Below are 22684 nucleotides of genomic sequence, written 5' to 3' on the forward strand. Positions count from 1 at the left end.
CCTGGACTATTTGGCCATTGGTGTCCATGAACTTGCTGCAATTAGTGAAAGAAGAATCGAGAGGCTCTGTAACCCCTCCCTCAGCAAGCTGCCTGCCTTCCTGGTGGCTGAAGGTGGTCTGAACTCTGGATTCATGATAGCCCACTGCACAGCGGCAGCCCTCGGTAAGTACATGACCATTTTCCCAGAACAAAAGCCTGTCCATCGAAAGGCCTTTCCATTATACCTAAAATATCAAATTTTGTCTTTGAATGAGATCTAACTTTTTTAACACCTCCATTAGCATCCTGCCTCTTTCAGTACAAATACAGCAGATTGCCTCTTTAATAATTTTTAGAAAAAAATATAAAATAAAAACCTAAACAACATTATACTGAAACATCATAATACACTAGTGAGGTTGTAAACCGTGAGGTCCCCACAATTTTTCTCTTGGAAACAATTTGACATCACATATGAACTTTATCTTTGTAACTTTTACCCTAATCTCAATTTGAAGCCTATCAGAAAGAAAAAGAAAACGGTGTTTATAGTTAATGGTGAAGCTTGAACTAACCTACATGATTAAACTTTGGATACATTTCATTAGCTCTACCAACCACTAAAAATGTGGTTACAGATCCAACAATGCTCATAAGAAGTAGGATGCCCTCTATGAATATCGAGCTTCAATAGAGCTGATTTCTGACCCAAGACTATATAGGACAGATAAATAACTCACACAGAACAGGGCCTGGCACAAAGGAAGTGCTAAAGGTTTCATTTACATTCACTCACTTAATTCTCACAACAGTGCCATGAGGCAGGAATTCTTATTGCCTTCACTTTACAGATGAATACCTAAAGATCTGAGAAATTAAGTGAGCTACCCAATATTGCACACCTAGTAAGAAGTAGAGCAAAATTCAGACCGAGGCATTTTGGATCCCAAATCTGTGCTTTAATTTCAATTAATGAGGATCTTATTTTAATTAATACTTAATCCTAAAATGTGGTTGCCAAATTTAACAAATAGAAATGTAGGATGCCCAGTGAAATTTAAATTATTCAGGGCATACTAGTACTCAAAATTAGTTTTTTATCTGAAATTCAGATTTAACCGAGCATCCTGTATTTCTGTCTGGCAAACCTATCCAAGAGGCAGGATTGCATGGCAGTTCATTAAGAGCATAAATTTTGGGTTCATATCCTCACTCTACCATTTATAGTGTGACGTGGAGCAAGGCTCCTTCCTGCTGCCCCTCAGTTTACTCCCGTGTAAAAGAAGCATGATAAGTTTACCCGGTGAGGCTGTTTTGAGGATGAAATGAATTAATGCATGTAAAGCCTCAGAACTATGGTTGGTGCTAAATGTTAGTTGCTATTGCTATTACTCTTAACCCCTTCCCCACCTAAGCTTCACACTAAAACTCAACGCAAATAACCAACCAAGAGCCAGTGGATTTATCTTCTCCTCAGTCCAGTATATTCTATTTGCTTACTTGCTTATTAAAATACTCCCTTTCAAGGGCAGCAACTTCTCCCATTAACAAGGCAGGCAGAGTGGTAATTGATTTCTAGAGAACATTATGGACTTTGAGAAGCCCCGTTTAAATGTGCCTAGCTTCCCAAGCTGCAACCGAGGTTGTTCAACTTACTTTCATTGTAATGAAACTGGCATTGCTCATATTGTGGCCACTTGCACGTTACGTTTCTGAGAAAACCTCACCACAGTCTGCTGATCCACGTGGCAGGTGTAGGAGCTTGCAGTGCTGAAATCTGCAAGTCTCGGACAAACCAGGATGAGTTGATCACTCTAGTTTATAGCTAGATTATCTCAGATAGGGTCCCTTGTAGCACAGAGAACAACAGATGCTTCAATCAGAGCCACTCTCAGTGTCACAGAAAGAAGGGAAAAGACTTTGGTTTTGACCTTTTCTGGCTTCTGACCCTGGGGAGAAGGAACTCTGTAGTCTAGATGCTTGCTACTTAAAGTGTGGTCCCTGGACCAAAAGTCAAGGCATCACCTGGGAGTTTGTTAAAACAGCAGAATTTCAGTCTCCACCCAAAACTCAACATTTGCATTTTAACGATCCAGTGATTCATATGCACAATAAAGTCTGAGCAACCTGAATCTAGGCAATCTCTAGGAGTTCCTCGCCTCCACGCAATCGGACAGACATCAAGCCCCTGCTTAAACCCAGAACATCCACTTTGTCATCATCGAACAGTCTAAATTGTTAAATCTTCTTGCCCAAGTCTATAGGTCCAGCCTCAACCCCCAAAGGCCACGTCTGAATTCCAACTCTGCCTCCTCCGATGACACAGTCAGTCAAATTGTCCTTGAGTACCTGAAAATGACCACCATGGTCTTTTTTTCCTCGTCTCCCTGACATGCTAAATGCTTCCAGTGTTTTCAACTTGGCTTTGTAATATTAGGGTTCCCATCCCAATCTTGTTTCAGAACGCAGTATAGCTTTAGAGCCCTTCTCACTTCGGGGAAGAAAAACAACCTGCTTCCTTTTCCCCAAGTGACTTCGGACCGATCATCTGGCACTTGTATAACCACCGAGAGCTCCTGGAGAGGGTATTCTATGCGTGGAGCACTTTGGGAAAACACATATCATTTGGGCAGTTTTTCCTCTTAGGAGCATACTTAACTTGCACTGACGTCTTTCAGTTTCTGAGAACAAGGCTCTGTGCCACCCCTCGTCTGTGGACTCTCTCTCCACCAGTGCTGCCACAGAGGACCACGTCTCCATGGGAGGATGGGCAGCGAGGAAGGCCCTCAAGGTCATCGAGCACGTGGAGCAAGGTAACACTAACCTGTCCAGTTGGCAGGCCCAACTCATAAACGACTTGTGATCCTCAAGCATCTGGGAACCTGTCAGAGAGGCGGATTCTCAGCCCTCCCCAGACCAGCCAACTGCATCAGAAAGTGGAGGGAGGAGAGAGAGCAATCTGGGTTTAACAAGCCCTCCAGGCGATTCTGAAGCTCGCTGAACCACACCTGCAGGTTAAGCTGGTTCATCGGCTGGCTTTTTTTTTTTTTTTTTTTTTTGATTAAAAAAAGGGACTTTCCAAATATATTTAGAAATAGAGAGATTAGTACCACGAACTTCATATACACCTCACTCTGATTCAACAGTTAGCATTTTTGCTTCATTTTTTTCTTTGACTTTTCTCAAATTATTTTCAAACAAATCCCCATTATATTATTTTCTTCCTGCATTCTTTAACTCAAATATCAACATTTTCCTACCCACCAGGTTGCCATTATCATGTCCAACAAGTCTTGGTGGCATCATTAAGTACCTATTCAAGTTCTCCCAATTATCGCAACGTCTTTCAGCAGGTTTGTTCGAATCAGGATTCAAAGTCCACATTTTAAATTTGATGGTCAAGGTTTTAAGCTTCTTTTCATCTAGAACGGTCTCATGCCTCCCCTTTTTTTCTTTTTATTCCACTGACTAGTTAAAAGACCAGGTCAGTTTCCTCATAGAGATCGTTATTGTGGACTCACCCGTTAGATTCCCTGTGGTGTTCCTTTTCATTTGTTCTCTGTCCCCTGTGTTCCCTGTATGTTGCAGTCGGCCCAACCTTTTGGGCAAAGACACTTCACGGGTGGGCCCGGGATTAGGCCCACTTCTCCCTGGCTTCTTAATTACTGCTCGTTTAGCTTTTTAAAGAGAAATTGCCTTTCTTTAGACATTGTTCCCTAGATTTTTAAGTTTTTGCAACTGTATTGGAAGCAGTTGGATGGCAAAAGAATATCACTGTTTTAAAATAAATGTGAGAGCATCAGATATTCTTTTTTCGTAATGGCTTTATTGAGATGTAATTTACACACCACACCCATTTCAAAAGTACAATCCAGTGGTTTTTAGTTCAGTCATAGAATTGTGCAGCCACCACCACAGCCGACTTTAGAACATTTTCATTATCCCCAAAAGAAGTCATGTACCCTTTACCTACCTCTCTCCCATTCTCCCGATCCCACACCCCGTGACCCCCAGGTTTAGGCAACCACGAATGTACTTTCTCTCTCTATTGATTTGCCTGTTCTGGACATTTGATATAAATGGAATTATACAATATATGTTCAAGTTTCATCCATGTTGCAGCATGTGCTAGTACTTCATTTATTTTTCTGGCCAGATAATTTTCCTTTGTATAGGTATACCACATTTTATTTATCTGTTTATCAGTCAAGGGATGTTTGGGTTCTGTCTACCTTTTGGCTAATATGAATAACGCTGCTATGGACGTAAGTGTGTGAGTTTCTGTGCAGACCTGTTGACATTTTGCTAGAGTGGAATGGCTGGGTCATTTGGTAACTCTATGTTCATCTATTGAGTAACTGCCAGACTGTTTTCCAGAAGTGGCTGTACCGGGTTATGTTCCTACCGGCAATGTTTGAGATTTTTGATTTCTCCACATCCTCATCAACACTTGTTATTATCTATCTGCCACAGTGAATTTTTAATGTTCATTCTTAAAATGGTCTTTCCATTGAACATATTGCTCTGGCCAAAAGTTTACAAAGTCACCTTTGTCAATTCTCAGATCTCCTATCCAATTCATCAGCAAATCAACCTTACCTTCAAAAGATACCAAATCGAGCCTCTGTATCTCCTTTTGATTGGTCTCCTGTTTTCATTACTGTTCCTCTACAGTCACCACATACAATAACCAGGCTGAGCTTCTTAAAACATAATTTGACCACACCATGCTCTTGCCGAAAATTTGCCAATTACTTCCTATTGTTCCAAACGAGATCCAACCCCCTTCCTGTGGACTGCAAGGATCATGCAGAGTATGATCTGGCTTCTGGCTCTCACTGCCACCTCTGTCCATCCCATTCTCTACCCTGGAACCACAGTGTTTGTTCTTGTACCTGCCAAGGACACATCCCTCCCTTGGCACCTGCCGCCCTGCTTCAAAAATGCGTCACGGGATTCGTTTCCTCACTCCATCTACTAGTCGCCCAGATTTCACTTAGATGCCTTCTCACCATTCTGGCCCCTCCCCCTTTTTTTCTAGGAGCACTTAGTACTCCTGACATACTCAGGCTTGTTTGTCTTTCCCAGTAGATTATAAGCAGAGATTGGCTAGAAGGACCTAGAATACCTAGAGAAGTGCCTGGCACAGACTTGGTGTTTAAATATTTGCATGACAATAAAGTTGGAACTACAGGTCCAAATAATAGATCTAGCTCTTCTGATATAGTTCTATACATTTATATATTTATATATCTATACATATACATCATTCGTATTTCTAGCATGTTTATTGTTACTTAAGTTTTCTTTGATTACAGATATTAAACAAATGCCTATAACTCTTGAAATCCAGTGGTACTAGATATATAACACAAGATAAGTACCTGCTTATTGCATAGGAGGCACAGAAAGATAATAATTCCACCTGTTAGGGGTGGAAAGTCATCTACCATTCGATTAGTACAACTTGATCACCTACAGTGAATTAAACAGTAAATTAGATATTTTTTTCTTTCGGCCCTCCTGGAAATTAGAGTCTAACCAGAGAAGTGGGCATTAGACAGCAACTAGGCAACTCTTTGTAGCACTTAACAAAATTCTGGCTAAAGAATAGAGTTCTAAGGGATATAAGTAAACCTAATCTAGCCTGAAGGGATGAGAAAGGCATCTCTGAAGGAGTATTTAAGATTAAGACCTGAAAAAAGAATAGGGCCAGCTAATTAGAGGGAAATGCAGTATTGATTTTGTAAGGGAAGCGGGGTGTGCACAAAACAAATTGTTCTGGGATGCACTGAGAGGAAGATACAAGACATCCAAGCACCAGTTTCTAGAATTTCAGTTTTAGTGGACTGGGGAGCCTTTGAGTTTGAAGACTTGAAACAGATGTTGTAGAATCAGCCCCAGGGCAACCAAAGACTCTTTTGCTCATTCACTGGCTCCTTCAATCCTTTGGTGAAGGTCTCTGTACCATGTATCTCTGGCCAAAAGACCAGTAAGACTAAAAACAAATTGAAATTTATACAAAGATGGAGATAGGAAACAGATGTCATCTACCTTGTTCAGACGAGGTGAAAGGGGAGAACTGAGACATTTATCTGAATTGTTCTCTCCTTCTCACCATTAAAGACACAGCCAAGAGGTTAGAAAAGCAGATTTGAAATGGTAACTAAATATCAAGGCAGCTTCATTCTATCAGTAGGCAGAGAACCATGCATCTGCAAGTTGGCTAGCAGTGACAGTGAACTTCCTGTGATTTATAGCCCTCAGGAGGAAGTCAGATGTTAATCAGTCATTCCTTCCACCTCTCTTGTCCCAGTGCTGGCCATCGAGCTTCTCGCAGCCTGCCAGGGCATCGAGTTTCTACGCCCCCTGAGAACCACCACACCCCTGGAGAAGGTCTATGACCTGGTGCGCTCTGTTGTAAGGTAAAGTCAAACAGATCCCTGGAAGTGACACCATTTCAGAACTGTGACCTCTGGCAGTGTTAATGTTTGGCTGATGCTTTGATGTGCTTTTTCTGTAGGCCCTGGATAAAAGATCGCTTCATGGCCCCAGACATCGAGGCAGCACACCGGCTGCTTGTTGAGCAAAAGGCAAGCTGACCACTTGGCTTATTTCTTAGTTGGGGTCATTATAGGAAAGTAAAGTGGGAGTGGGAAGTGGAAAAGCATTGTCTTATTCTTTTGTTTTCTGGCTATTCCTTGGAAGTGAAAAAAAAAAAAAGATACTTACGCAACTTGCAAGGCCACCGAGAAACCATTGTTGCACCCCAACGTTGAATATCTAAGGATTAGAAGCTATAATAAATTTTAAACGGAGTTTTGGAACAAGCATTCATGGGGAGAAAATGAGATGAAAGTTTCCTGCATCCCCTTCATCAAGGATGTACCCTTTCATTCAAAAGTACCTTCTCTTTCTGTAACACTGTCAACACCACCACCACCTGGTCCAATGCCTGCCAACTCTGGTGCTAGTAGAGAAGTGTGTGAGAGGTTAGCCTTTCTAAAATTGAAATATAATCAGCATATAACATATTAGTTTCAGGTGTACAACATAATGATTCAGTAGTTGTATATATTGCAGAGTGATCACCATGACAATTCTACTTAATATCCATCACCAAACATAGTCACAGATTATTTCTTTTTGTGATGAGAACTTGTAAGATCTACTCTCTTAGCAACTTTCAAACATAAAACACAGTATTGTTAACTACAGTTGCCATGCTGTGTATTACACCCCAGGACCTATTTATTTTATAACCGGAAGGTGGTACCTTTGGACCACTTTACTCATTTTGCCTGTGCCTACTCCCCACCTCTAGCAATCATCAATCATTCTCTGTATCTATAAGTTTTGTGTTTTTATTTAATTTTTTTAGATTCCACATATAAGAGATAATGCAGTATTTGTCGTTATCTGACTTATTCTATTTAGCAAATGCCCTCAAGATCCATCCATGTTGTCACAAATGGCAAGATTTCTTTTTCTAATGGCTGAATAATATTCCATTTTATGTATCTGTATATAGATATAGATAGATGAAAGATAGATAGATAGATAGATAGATAGATAGATAGATAGATAGATAGATGGATGATAGATGGATAGACAGACACACACACGTAAAACCTTTTCTTTATCCATTTATCCATTGATGAGCACTTAGGTTACATCCACGTCTTGGCTATTGTAAATAACGCTGTGATGAACATGGGGTGCAGTTATCTTTTTGAGGAGCTTAGCCTTTAAATGAATACATTTTCTAAGGTGATACAAAGAATAGGAAAAAAAGTTCCTTGACTGTCAGCAGCAATTCGATAAAAAGCAGTTGTAAATCAAAAACAGGGCCTTAATTTGAGAAAAGTTATGCTTGAAAGAGCATCAGTTGTTGGATGGAGGTGAAAAGCAAACACGGGTCTGAGGCAGTGCTTCTCAAACTGAGACGTGCATGTGACTCTCCTGGAGGTCTTGTTAAAATGCTAATTTAGATTCAGTAGGTTTCCAGTGGGGCTGACATTCTGACTTGTCCCAGGTGATGCTGGTCCATGGGCCATACTTTGTGTAGCAAGAGTCGAACGGACAGAGCACATGCGGCAGAGAAATAAAGCAAATGAGGAAGCCCACTGCTCTCTATCATTTGAGGCTCGCTTTAGATAACGCACGAACTGACCCTTGAGCAACTTTCCTTAATTCTGTCCACACCGAATTCTCTATGTTTTGTTTGTTTATTGGCTTGTTTTGCTTTAGAAGAGTAAGCAGCTAAGAACACTCATGGTCACTTTAGAAAAGTTTTGGACTTTGTATTTTAAAAGACATGAATGTGACCAGAGAATTATTAACACAGATCGTGCGTCAAATGGCTTATAATAAAAGCAAGCAAACAGCTGCTACATGTCTAGTCAGTATAGATAATGTTTTGACTCCAGATGAAGATGATGTTTCATTGCATGTGAAGACAGTGCTGCCAACATTTCGACTTTGTTTTGTCCTTGTTTCTCAGGTTTGGGAAGTCGCTTCGCCATACATCGAAAAATATAGAATGGAACATATTCCAGAATCAAGACCCGTTTCTCCTACAGCCTTTTCACTGGAATTTCTACACAAGAACTCCACCAGAATCCCAGAGTCTGAGGATCTTTAATGGACTTCGTCATGGAATTGCAGATCAGGTGGTACTTAGTTTAACAGCAAGCAGTATGGTGCTGAAAGAAAGACCTGAGAACTTTTTTTAGGCAGAAAAAGAAGCACTTAGGTTACTTAGATGAGCACTTAGGTTACTTCTGTGTCTTTGCCATTGTAAATAATGCTGCAATGAACATGGGGTGCAGTTATCTCTTAGAGGAGGAGATATCAATTCCTTATACAATTCAGTTCTTCTAAAACCTACTTTTGTTAGGCTGGTAACAGCATCACAGTTGCTAAATCAAGCACTGTGTTCTTATTGACCTGGTTCGAGATGCAGCTGGTGTTTTCAGGTTATGGTTTTCTTTCTTTCTTTAATGATATCAACTGGCCATTCACTCTTACGAGTAAGAAGAGTGGCCACATTGCGTGGGTCTTTTACTCTTAACATTAGGTAAACTCAAATCTTAAAACAGGTTGATGGCATTCTTTTCCAAAAACCTTAGACCTTTGTGGGTCTTTTTATTTTTTTAATTTTTTTTATTTTGACAAGCAGGCCCTGGATAAAAGATCGCTTCATGTACTATCCCATGATATGATTAATGTTCCTTAATACACCTTTATAAACAACCCTTTTAAAATCATAATTTGTCCTCAAGCTGCTCTTTCTTCTATTAATCAAATCACAGTAAAGAATAGTCATTAGGTCAATAAGAGGTTTGTGTAAAGGAATTAAAGAAAGAATATAAAGATTGCTTTTGGAGTGGCCCTTATTGAACTGTGCATTTTGTATTTATCAAATACCACTAGCAGATCAAAATAAGGACTCAGATGCTTAAACTAGAGTTGGAGGTTAGTATTATTACTTCCTTACTATGTCACACTCTTATAATAACCCTGCATTAAGAAGCCTCCTTGTTTCACAGACATAATCTGATATTCAAAAGTTAACCAACTCCCCGCCGTAATGGTTACCATTGAAATGAGGCTCTATTGGCAAAGATCAGATGGGACCCTAGGATGTATTATTCCATCTTCCTGCCCCTCCACCACCCCAAAGAAGATAAAAGACCTTCTGGGATGGTGTAAGTGTAATTTTCCAGATGAAGGATGAGTCCGATGACCTCTTGGCTTCCAAGATCTGTGACTTCGCACCCACCTGTGCAAATGCATGCAAGTCTCTCCAAGTGCAGGAGTCTAACAATGGCTCTGAAGCTGCAGTTGGTTAAGGAAAGGACAGACACATTTGCCAGCTTGCCTACCTGATTACAGCCTAAAATGGGTCCAACAGTATATTTCACAATAGAGTTTCCAGTCTAGATCACAACCTATCCACAGGAAAGGTGGAGACAGAAGTGAAAACTGCTGCCTACAGCAATTCAGCGAACAAAAAAATCTGCCGGGGAACCCGTTTGCCAAAAGGTCATTCTTGATGCTGATCTTTGCTAAAATGTGACTACACACGAATGAAGCTTGTTCATCCTTACCCATGAGCTGCAGTGCAGCCTGTACCCCACTGTCCGATGGCTGCTTTTCACCCCAGTTTGGGGAGTGCTGGATCTCACAGGTCCCTGTGGTCCTCTGGGGGCACTTGTCACTGAGCTTTTTATACAGCTCTCTTAGTAACTGACATCACATGCCTTCAAGAGAATGTCAAGGTAAATATGGATAGAATAGGTTGAGTCTCAGTTGTCTTATGGTGTTGCAATATTCTTAAATTTTTATAACAAAGTTGAACACCTCTTTAGGGAAAGGCTATTCTAACTGCGATTAATCAAGTTTCCGAAAGATTTAGGCAATGAATATTCACCCATGAGAAAGTGTCTTCAGAAAATGTGATTGGCTCAGTATACATTCTCTCTCTTTCCCACCGACTAGCAGGAAAAGAGTTAGAGGCATGGAGAGAATTCCTCTCCAATGGGCTTCCCTGGCTTCTTAACCTGCTGTCTAGGGGCAGCCAGAGGGCAAGCCCCAAAGCACAGAGGCTTTTCTACCTTCTGTTTTTCCTGTTGGCCAAAGCCAGTCAAGGTCAACTTGGGAGAGTAGTACCAAGAACATGGGCAATTGATTTGGCACGATACGACAATCTATCACACGCATAAAATCCCATAAGTAACTCAAAAATTTTGAAAGAAAATACTTTTCATACTATTTTAAACGTGTTTCATTTCTAGATCTGGTCACTGGATTATCATCTTTTTATTAAACCTTACAATTATTTCATGAATAGCATGATCATTTTGCATTTGGGAGGGCACTTTGTTGAAGGTATTTATTAAATTTAAATGTTGACAATATACCAAAAAACAAGACCAAAAAAAAAAAAAAATGTTGGCAAAACTTCATTTCAGCTGAAGGCATGGGCCTGATTTGCTTAGTGGTGAGTTCATGAAAGGGCTGAGGTTGCAGCTTGGGTCATTGATACAGAAAAGAGTTTTACTGGCGTCTCTCAGAATTCATTTTCTCTCCTGAGAGCCACAGCAGCCAGCCTTTCTCACCCTCTGGCTTGACCTGAGTGAGGAGGCATGGACCACCAATGCCTGTTGACAGCCAGCCTGACCCAAGGGGGATTCTGGCCTGGGGGTGACGCCAACACTGGATAGCAGAGCAGAGGGAGAGAAGGAATGCGGGTCTTCAGCATTGCTAAGTGCCGGATAAACCAGCCCTGAAGCCTGCTCTTCCTGTGAAATTTCCAAGCGTGAACCAATAACATTTTAGTCAGGTTTTTATACTTACAGCTGTTAGCATTCTACTTATGCAGCCACTATTTGTGAGGTGCTGCAGCAGAGCTGTGGGGCATCAATACAGCATGTGTCCAGTATTCAGAGACTTTCCATCTAGCTGGGGACATGAAATGGCATTTACTTACCAAGTGCATGTCCTGGAGGAAGGCACAATAACTATAGCACCTTTGGATCATCAGAGGGGCTTCCTGAAGAGGTGACTAAGCTGGGCTTTGAGTGATGGGAGTCAGACAGAAAAGAGAAAAGGGAGAAATATAAGCTAAATTTCAACATCAGAGGCATTTATGCCAGGAAATCAATTCTATGTTTGGTCGATTTCTATCATTAAACAAGTGGTGTCCAAGATGGTCCAGGTCTTTGCCCTCACAGCTTATCACCTAGGCAGTGTCCCATACGATAGCAACACGTGGCAGTAAGACAGGAAGCTTGGGAAGTAAGTAGAGGCCAGGTCACCCAGAGCATGAGACTCCGATCTAACAGTTCAGGAAGGGGAGCGGAACGCCACCAGCACAGACCACCTCGGAGATCTCGAGTGCGCGTGAGCAAGGACAGATTGCTGTGGTTCATTGGTGGTTTCTACCATCTGGGTGCCAGCTTCTCAAAGTCTGCAGTACTTGCAGGAAAACCAGTTGGAAAACATATACCTTCATATTTTGGAATAACTTCCCACCAGAAAAAAAAATCTCTCCAAGTGGCTGGGCTTCATTTTATCCTTCTATTGCTTACCGTTATAAAGTCCAAGATGCTCATGCTTTGTGGGGAAATCTGGCAAAATTAATTGAGGTTTAATAATTACTGTGTTTCATCGGAGTTCCTTTTAAAAGAACCAGCTCTTAATACTGCCTGTCTTTGTTCTACTCTTGAATGTCGGTCTTACTGCCCTAACTGTATTGTAAGTTCCCCGCAGGCAAGGCCCAGCTTTGAACTAGAATTTCAGAGATAGAGGGAATCCAACTTCTACAGATACATAAAGAGTTCAAGAAGAATCAAAGCCAAGACGTCAAGGTCCAAATTTGTGTTCCTTTTAGCATACTGTTACCTTGCGTTGTCACCCACACATCTGGTGTATGCATCCTCAACTCAACAAGAGTGGTGTTGCCCCCAAGGGGATGAAATTGGCTTTGGAGAGAGAAAAAATACCTTACATGTTACAATGGTTTGTGGTCTTTCAAAACTCAGTCCTACCCAACAAAATCTTATTCCTTAGGAAGAAATTTAATTTTTTCCTGGAAGGGTAGCCTGATAATTTTAAAAGGTTGAGAAAAGAATCATTGATCTAGCCCAAAGTGGAGCATAGGGTAGCACTCACACCTCACTGTGCCACCACAAAAGCTTTCCTCCTGGACTACTAACACCTGACATCTCCTACTCTCCCCACCAAAGGGCTTGTTTAAGGTGTCTTGCCAGAATTCACTCACACAACAAATATATGAGTGCCCGCAATGTACTCTAAAACTAGACTAATCTTTCTACAGCAACAGTCCTGTGCTGGTCCTATACCGTTCGAAAACATCCAGTGGCTTCCCCTGACTTTAAAATGAAGTTCCCACTAGTGAGCCTGACACTCAAAGCCCTGTGAAAGCTGACCTGACCGGGCTCTGCAGTCCTCGCTCCTCGGTAAACCCTCTGCTCTAAGAGGACCATCGCCTATCTTCTGAACACTTCATGGTGTTCCTTCTTGGAGCCTTTCCTTCTCGTCACAATCGTTCCTACCTCCAAAGCTGAGAATGGCAACCCGCGCCCCCCGCCTATCTTTGAAACTGTTTCTTTGTTTGGTTTTACTTTTATGCTTTATCCCGCCATGAGCATCATCCACTGACATTCTATTAAGGAATTCATATGCTCTTTCCAATCCACAGAACAATTGCATCCCTGGGTTGGCCAACTTAGTGTATTTTGAGAAGTAATTTTCACTATGACTACCTGTATGCTTCTGCAGCCATTCATTAATTCATTTCTTCATCACCTGCTATGAACTGTCCTCATACTAGATCCTGGGGACAGGACGAGGTCCCTGCCCTCTATTAACTCACAATCTAAAGGGAAAGACAGTTGAATTCCAGTGCTGTGCAGGGTGTCGTAGAGGTTTGGAAGAACGGTGAGAGCGGGGAGTGCCTAGCTCTGATTTCACACACAGAGAAGAGAGAAAGCATTCCAGGCAGAGGAAACAGTGGTGCAAGGCCCGGAACAGCAAAAGCAGATGGCGTATTTGAGGAACTGGGTGAAACGATGCAGCTGGGGTCTGGACGTCAGCACTGCTTAGATGTGCTTAACGGGCACACGAATCACCTAGGGGCTTCTTAAGATGCAGACTCTGATTGAGCAGGTCTGGGGTGGGCCCGAGGTTCTGCATTTCTAGCAAGCTCCCTTGAGTAGCAGAGGCTTACAGGACACTGATCTGGGAAGACTAAGGTAATTTCGGGCCGGTATCCTCCTCCATTTTCCTTCACAAAAGACATGAACGCTGTTTAGAGTGAATGTCTCCTTCGAGGAAAATAGAATGTGATGCACCTTCTATTCCATAGGCATAGGGATATATGTCCGTGTGGCTTAGGTTCCAGGACAGACGTAATATTTATTTTTGGCCTTTATATCTATTTCCTGCATCCCAAACTCCCACCATTGACTAGATGATTGGTCATAAGGAAGTCACCACCCACAGCAACCACACAAGACTCTTCAAGACTCCTTCACCAAGCATATGAGTGACAGCTCCAGAGACCCCAAACTAGTAGGTGGTGACAGCGACGTGCAATGTTACCTTTAACCTTCCAACAAGGGGTATCTTGATTTGATTTATCCTGAATTTATTGATTCAGGCTCTATTAACCTGAAATGGGTGATAATTTCAATAGTTAATGTTTATTTCCCAAATCATTCCTTAATAAATAGGGCAAGTTTGATAATACAGTTGTGATTGTAAGATGATTAAAGCATTTTAAAAGATTCCAAGTAAACTCACACGGCTTTAGAAACATTCATATAAATAATCATCCACTCTTTAGAAGTAATTGTGTAACTTGTTTATTTTCAAAAAGCTCTAACGGACAAGGCCACTGATTTACCTCCAGGGCTGTGAGAGAACAACAACAACAGTGACAGCAAATAGCTATACATTTGTAACGTGAAGAATCAAAAACTTAAAAACAGTTTTTAAAAAATTACGTTATTGGATTTGGTCAAAATGCATCCATTACAGGAAGGCCCTGTATCCAGGTATAAAATGACAAGCCTTGAACTCTGCTGTGAAGTCTATTTCGAGCTAGGGTTGAGAAGAATTCAGAAATGGAAGGACTACCCTCCCTTAGGGGACACTAATGCACTTGAAGAGCATCTAGAAAGACAAACTGTGGAGAAAGGAAAAGCTATTTGCTTATTACAGAAGGCTATGTTTAGCTTAATCTGAAGCATGTCACTTTTGCCCACAGAGGCATTTTTGTTACACTCCATTATATTAATCTTCAGAATATTTGTGACAAATTTTTGTGAAATAATTCAATGTTCTGAGATTATCATCACAATTAGTTTATCTGTTTACACATCCAGGTGCCTATTAAATTAAAAAAAAATTAATCCCTTGGGTTTTACGAGTAGATTAACAAAACACTGAAGTACATTTAGGTTGAAGTGACGTCATTCTGGTAACTACTAAGGTATTTTAACTTTTAATGTAACTGTATTGACTTATTTTATACAACTGAAGAGCCTTTCTTTTCAGAACTATAATTTTTTATAGATGACTTTTCCTTTAGCTATAACATATTCGATTAATTCGTGATGGCCTCCAAACTGGTAAATCGAAGGCTCCCATCTAGAAAGAAATCAAACATTACTTCAATGCAGACGAGTCAAAATTATCACTGTCATTAAAGGCAAATTTAAAACTATATTCTCTAAAAATTTCTTTACACCTAGTCATTGATATTGGGCTTTTTATAAATGGCATATTACTAATAGTCCATAATAAATCAAATAATGTTTAATGATATTAAGTATTTGATCTTAAAATATTCAATTCAATTAAATGATGCACAAATGGTAACATCAGCATTATTTTCAATAGAGAGTGACTTATGACCAGAGAATAGAATTATAGAGCCCCTCTCTTCTGTTTAACTGAAGTCCAAGGACTGTGACAGGATCCAAGATGTAGAACAGTAAGACTCAGACTATAATAGTGGAGGCCCAGGTGGCAGCGGACAGAGTGTGAGTATTAAGAAATCAGAGCGGGAAAACCAAAGTAAGAAATTTGGGATCCAATAGGGATGAGAAGTCAAAGAGATAATGAATTAGAACCAGGATGACAAACTGGAATTGAAACAGGCGTGGCCCAGTATGAACACGAGGTCAGAAGCCAGGCAGAAAAACAAAAACCCATGCCAGAAGGCACAAGTCCAAAGTTCAAGTAAACAGAGTAGAAGCCTGGAGCTCTATAAAGGATGTAAGATGAATGAAGAGACCAGAAAACTTAGCCTACCCTGTAGTTTATATAGGGAGACTTAATAGTTATAAAGCAATGAAGACAGAGGGCACCGGATAGCTTCTGAGCCTACACACATGCTGACACTAATAATTAGTGGAAAAGGATTTTAAACCCAGTCTACATACTATAATGGGCATAAAATAAAATAGCTCAGTTGAGAGAACACTCACCTGGATGAATTGATGACAATGAGATCTCCCTGTTTACCAACTTCCAAAGATCCATGTGTGTGAGACTGTCCCAATGCATCAGCTGCACTGATGGTGGCAGCGGCCAACAACTCAGGCATGGACATGCTCATGTTTACACAGGCCAGATGCGTGACCATTGGCTAAGGTGGGAAGAGAAAAGCCTTGGAGGAAAATAACAAAAGGGTAACTGCTACTTAGGTCATTTCTCAACGCAGCACAATAAATAATGGTGGTTAAAAGTATAGGTGAAAATGACTAAACTGGCATGGGAAATTTTTAATTTATGCATTAAGGTTCTTATGCTTTAGAAAAGATACCTTTAGTAGAGGGATTGCCCCATGCGTATTTACTATTCGTTTACATTTCAAGACCACGTACTGTATAAAATGAAGTTTTCTCCATGCGCTTACTAAATCTTCTTTGAGCTTGTGCTATTCTCCAGGAGGTGAAACGGCTCATAGTAAAACCATAACACCCAGGGCTGAATCATCAAATTATGCAAATAGGACCTTTTCTCCTTTCTCTGTGCCTGGAGGCATGTATATGGCACAGAACTATCCAATTACACTACCAGCTATACCTCTTTTTCTTGTTTCACAGGAAAATATTTTTAATGGAAATATTTTACAACTATTTAGATGCTTGGTAGAAGTTTGACACTCTGCTCAGAAAGGCACATCAAAAATAATGACCACTGAAAAACAATAGGCATTAGGATTGAAATCGCTGCCTAGAGCAACTATTACGCCTTCATCTAACATCTTCCTGGCTGGAGGTTGCTTCAGTGTAAGAAAAGGAAAAACAGACATCAGTCTCTGAAATTGGAGCTTTTACAGAATAGATGTTCAGAATGGAAGAAGACCTAAGATATCTAACCGCTTTGTCTTCTGGAAGAAGAAACAGAAACTCAAGGTGAAGTGATTAGTTGATTGATATTTCCTGGTTGCCGTCTATATTGTGTCCACTCTTAAAATTAAGACAATAGTAATAATCATAGAAATATATGAATTTATGTATAAAATCATGATGCGTTTGAAAAAAGCACCGAAACACTTCTTTCTTCTCCCTTATAACAATTACTCAAAGCCTTGGCTTTTCAATCGCTAAAGCAGGGTTTCTCAGCCTTCCTTAGCACATTTCATTTCTTGAGCTGGATAATTCTTTACCGTAGGTTGTTTTAGCAGCATCCCTGCCTTCTATCCTCTAGATGTCAGTAGCACCCCTTAGTTGTGACAAAGATGTTTCCAGACATTGACAAATGTCCCCTGAGGGGTGCAAGAGCACCCCAAGGTTGGTAAGCACTGTCCTAAGGCCATAACTGCAGGACCAAGCCTGAAGACCATGTATCCCAACCACATGGAAAGCACTTTGTCCTAAGAAAATAAACTGTCTCTTGAATGCTGGCCTCCCTGACCATGGACTCAGTGGCTGTCATGGAAGTGGTATGATGGAGTCAGAAGACCTCAGGTCTCATATTTGGTGGAATTAGAGCAATGGCAGTTATCAAAGATGGACTAGGTGTATTTGATCCATAGAGGGCATACAGCAAAATTCCTGGGGAGAATTTACAAAATATACTTCGTTTCCTCTCTCTTCCCACCCCCAGGACTTTTGAGGATTCTGGAACACAATTATAATACCTACTCCCATCCTCTTAGAAAACAGCTCATGCAGATTCCGAATACTGTTAAATATCCGTAACATCTTAAACATGTTTTTTAAAGTATAAAGCCTATTTTATTATTTTCTAATTATAAAAGTAATGCATACTGATGTTTTTAATTGGGAAATTCCAAAAACTAGGGAAAAAAGAGGAAGAAAGTGCCACCTCCCCAATAAGCCCACTATTCAAAGTCAGTTTGGGTCTAAGTTCCTTCCTCAGGATAATTCTTTTATAAACATCATTCCAGAAATGGCATCTTCCACGAGCTAAGTTTTCTTGAAATAATAGTTGGGCATCTTAGAAGTCTGTGTCTTCACTGTACTTGCAGCTCTTGTGTGGAGGTGAGAATGACCTCACCTCAGCATGTAGGCAGTGGTAGGCAGAAGGAGAGCTGAGCATCTGGCTGTTACCATGGCAGCAATGCCTTCATCGCTCACGTCTTCCAGGTGACTGATTGCCTGGGCTCCCCATTCAGCCCCAAGCTAAGCAGAGCAGAGAGAGAAGTTTGACAAACGGCAACAACACATCAGTACAGCACAATAAAATTATTTTTCCTGCAAATATAAACATCGCTCTATTATTAAGATTTCTTGCCGCTACCTCTCATAAACACAAGCCCCAAAATAGATAAAGGGTTTGTAATAGAAACTCACTTGAAAATTAGGTATTATGCTGCTTCAAAAACTATTCTTAAACACAAATGCTTCCTGGTACTCTTTAGACACTTGCTAAAAAAACAAACAAACAAACAAACAAAAAACCATTTTATTCCTCTTATCGACCAGAATAAAGCATTGAATAATATTGGTAATAAAATCTATTATAGCATCATAAAATCGGAATAAAAAAGGCAACTTGGAATGCCAAAGTTTGTTAAGAAACCAACTTTTAAAATGTGGAACCATCTGTATAATTTGAGTATACTGCTCAAGCTTGATTTCTCTCCAGATGAAAAGTTTAGGCTAGGTTGATAGAAGAAAACCAAGGGGAGGCCATGCTATGATGATGATCATGGAACCATGCGTTAAAGTGGATTTCTTCTCAGCTTGATAAATCATCACGTGTGCGCACACACATGTACACACACACAGAGCGCCCCGAGCTAAAAGCCGATATGTTAAGGGAACATATTCTAGGGAAAGGAGAATAAACAATATTTGGCACTACACCATGGCCCAAGGAGGCTGCAGTGCCCCCCGCCAGGGCAGGGAAGAGCTGGCCTCTTGACAGCAGCTGGCTCAAATCTAAGAGTGTTCTTACACTGGGGTTCTTACACTGGGAGCCTATGGACAGACTATGCTCCCACAAGGGAGTTACTTTCTGACCTTGGAATCACCCTCATTTTTCCGAACTTAATTTGCTCATTCTGGATAATGACCTCTATTGATTTAATTCACCAGTCGCTCTCTATGACCAAAAGTATCTGGTTGACCACTCAGTTCACATTCATTTAACAAACATTCAACAAATATTTACCTCCCAAAGGTGCTGTGCTAACCTCTAGGGATAGATCTGTATAAGATGTGGTTTATAGTCCAGGAAGAATCATAGAGGTAATTGTAATACAGTGGGATAAGTACAGCGAGGAGCTATAACCGACTCTTAGAGAGGTTTGGGAAGGACCCCAGAGAAGCCGTAGCTAAGAGGAAACAGGGAAGGGAATTAGAGTTGGCCAGACAAGGGGGAGTGTTCAGATTAGAGAAACAGCACGTGCAGGGGCATGAGATAGTCGGTGTACCGAAAGTAGTTTATTGTGGCTGGTTCACGGTAGACAGGGTCGGGGAGGTAAAAATGGGGAGGTAAGAGAGAGGAAGATAGAGAGGTAAGCAAGGATCCTGGCGAGCCTGCATGTATGGAGTTTGGAATTCGTTCCATGAGCAATGGTAAGCTTTTAAGTGGTATTAAGCAAAGGACGAGGATAACATGCACCAAGGGATGGATTAAAGGAACAGATTAAACTGGAGGCAAAGTTGGAGGCAAGAACAATTATAAGTCCAAGTGAGAGCTGACGGTGGCTGGAACTAGACAGTGGGGTGAAGAGAAGTGGGTCTAGGGATATTTAGGAGGAGAATTAAGAGGACTTGCTGGTTGGTTGAAATGTGGTAGGTGAAGGGGAGGGAGGAGTCAAATGAGATTTTGACAATAGATAATGGTGTCGTCTACTGGGGCAGGAAACACGGGACATGATTTGGAAGTGCAGGACATAGAGGAGGAAGAATTTGTCTCTATGGTTCTCTCGACAGAGAAGAAACAAGAGGCTTCTGCATAGTTGGTCTAGAAGGCTCTAAAGGAGGAGGGTGACTTGATGTGATGAAAATATTCCTTAAAAAAAATATATATATATATATATTTATTTATTTATACAAGGACTATACCACCAAGGAATAATCTGAGTGTGAAAACAGAATCATACAATCCCTTCCCTGAACCTTGAGAAGGAGAAATATGAAATAAACAATTTGAATCTTTCTTCAAGAAATATATTTTAACTGAAGAGAAACTATAGAGCAATCACTTGGAACTTTTGTTTACCCAGGTACAATTCAGTAAAGTGTGTTTCCAGAATATTCGAAACACCTAATGGATCGAATGGCTCATTAGTGGTTCTGAATGGAGTAAAATCAGAAGTCCCTTCAGACTGCTTTCGATTATATTCTGTTCTTTCTCATAAGGTTTCACCCTGACTTTATCTTCTAACTCCCAAGAGCCATAAGGTAAAGCTGTCAGATATACATAGCACACACTTTAAAAGTATAAATCTTAGCCTCTGTATTTGCATAGAATGCAAAATTTGTGAAACTTGTGTCAGATCATTATATGAAGCCATAAAGCAAAGATAATGTAGGATATGATGGTAGAGAAACTGATTCTGTTGTCAACCACTAAAGATGAACTTCAGTGAAATCTCTAGACTTTTTTTCTTTTTTCCACTTAGCGATGAGTTCTTTGTTTCACTCTCAATATTAATTTAGAGCATATTCTGGTATTAGAGTATATTCAGCTCACACTGTTTGCTTTCCTTATGTAAAGGATTCATAAAATTCTTCCAACAGTTTTTGAACCTAAACACAGACAGCTGGTCTCTCCTCATCATTTGAGTGGGAAGAAGTGGAATGAGTGGGTGGGTTTGATTCCCAGCTTGCCCTTTACCTGTTTAGCAATCTTGGATAAGAATTTTTACCTCTAAACTTCAGTGTTCAAATCTGTAACATGCTTATGATGATACTTACTTTCAGGCAGTTATAAGGATTCAATACGAAAACATGTTTGTAAAGCAACTAGACATTTAATAGTAGAAATTCAATAAATGGTAGATATTATCATGTTTTAATATCATTGTGAGACTCCACTTAAAACAAGCTACTATTCTTCCTCTTTACTAGAACCACTTTCAGGGTTTTACTGAAAAGAAGTTAATATCCGGCAAGATGCATTTCCCAGAACAGTCAATTCTTTCTTCAAACTTTTCTTCGGAAAACTGTTTTTGGATAACGTCAGCAGGACTGATCGCTTTTATAAACCCATCCCTGAAGAAAAATCAAGAAATAGTTACTAAAGTTTGAGGGTAACACTGTGAGAAATCTTACTAATGATTTAAAATGTCATTGATATCTTTTGGTGTCATCAACAATTATATTTTCTTCTGGAAATTGTCTTTGGAAAAGTGATCCTAGCCATGTGCAGGGCAAAAAGTCAAATCATGTGTATCAGAATGCTAGTTGTTCCCCGAAATCATTGTTCCCATTTCCCACAGTGCTAGATTCCCAAATTTTTTGCTGGACACATGACCGCCCAGAATAAACTACATTTCCGAGGTGACTCTTTGCCAGGTGTGCCCATGTGACTATGTTCAAGCCAATAGGATTGTGTCCTATTTCCTACTGGCTGGAATGTAGACACCATAAGGAGGGATGGAGCAGCCATCTTGAATGACAGAGTGACTGGAGAAGGAGGGTCGTGCACAGCAGAGCAAGACAGTAGGGGCCAGGCTCCTCAGGACTCCACAGAGTATGGCCATCGACTAGCCCTGGAATCCTACCTCTGTTCAATTCCGTTAACTGATTTTAATAAAATTTGATAATAACACTGGGAATGTTTTAATCCCTTTGTTTTGTTTTAAACGAGGGCGCACGCGTACGCGCGCTTGCACACACACACAGACACACACACACAGAGTCCTTAAAAGTTGGGTCACCAGCTGTTTACACAACCCTAAGCAGCCTCAGATAAGGGGTGAGACCGATTAATCTTGTGCCATGCGGCTCTCCAATTCAAATCCGCATCCAACACCCACTCTCGAAGCCCACCCTCCCATAATTCGGCTGTTGTTTTATTCACGTCTAGCAAGGATCTCAGAAGTTTAAATGAAAATAATCGAAAATGTCCCCTTTTTCTGGTGGCCGAATCTTAATTTCCTATCACCCCAAACCATCTAAACGTTTTCTGTGGCCCTAAAGCTTTAGTGGGTCGGAGAGGTACTCTTTAAAAATTCAGGTATCATAACTCCACCCACGGAGACGCTTTGTCAACAGATCTGAGGATAGAGGGCATGTGTTGGGGTGCGTAGGGGCAGAAATCTATTTATAAAAAAGATCTCAGGCCATCTCAAGGCAGATGGTCCCCTGGCACCTCAAGAAGCATTGGAGAGATCCCCCACCCCTTTTGATTGTTGGACAATGATATTTAATCAGCAGAAGCGGGATCGTGATGCGTCGCAGTGGCATGTGCACTGTGAGTGCGTTTTTCCACCGAATGACAGACAACCAAAGCCGTCAAACACGTTAGCATTAGGAGCCTCAAAGGCAGGCCTGCCAATGTCTCCCTGGGTACGGGAAAGCTTTTACTCGATTTCCCTCCACCGCGCCCAAGTTAGAGAAAGAGCGCCAAGCCGAGGCTCGGCGGACTGGTCCTCCGCAGCCCCACGGGGCGCGCGGCCACTTACGTGCCCACCGCCAGGCTGGCCCAGCCCAGCACCGCCAGGAAGCGCTCGCCGCGGG

At 41.0% G+C, this 22684-nt stretch overlaps 2 protein-coding genes across 2 annotated transcripts in view; one reads left to right on the top strand and one right to left on the bottom strand.

Annotated features, from left to right (window-relative positions):
* HAL (histidine ammonia-lyase) overlaps window positions 1-9361 on the top strand; it is a 21147-nt gene extending 11786 nt beyond the window's left edge. The window contains exons 15-19 of the mRNA XM_006914594.3: window positions 1-164; window positions 2660-2794; window positions 6298-6406; window positions 6505-6574; window positions 8485-9361. The exon at window positions 1-164 is cut by the window's left edge and continues 23 nt beyond it. Coding sequence (XP_006914656.1) covers window positions 1-164; window positions 2660-2794; window positions 6298-6406; window positions 6505-6574; window positions 8485-8625 — 619 coding nt within the window. The 3' untranslated portion in view covers window positions 8626-9361. The remainder of the gene's footprint in view (window positions 165-2659; window positions 2795-6297; window positions 6407-6504; window positions 6575-8484) is intronic.
* Window positions 9362-15070: 5709 nt separating this feature from the next.
* Window positions 15071-21222, bottom strand: AMDHD1 (amidohydrolase domain containing 1; the record flags this gene model as incomplete). The annotated part of the gene is made up of 5 exons (XM_025048646.1): window positions 15071-15161; window positions 16004-16164; window positions 16717-16837; window positions 18045-18169; window positions 21082-21222. Coding segments are annotated over 5 exons (639 nt in total), but the record flags the coding sequence as incomplete, so codon positions are not given.
* Between the last annotated feature and the right edge of the window lie 1462 nt (window positions 21223-22684).

Source organism: Pteropus alecto, unplaced genomic scaffold (genome assembly GCF_000325575.1).
Source record: "Pteropus alecto unplaced genomic scaffold, ASM32557v1 scaffold94, whole genome shotgun sequence".
NCBI classification, from domain to species: Eukaryota; Metazoa; Chordata; class Mammalia; order Chiroptera; family Pteropodidae; genus Pteropus; species Pteropus alecto.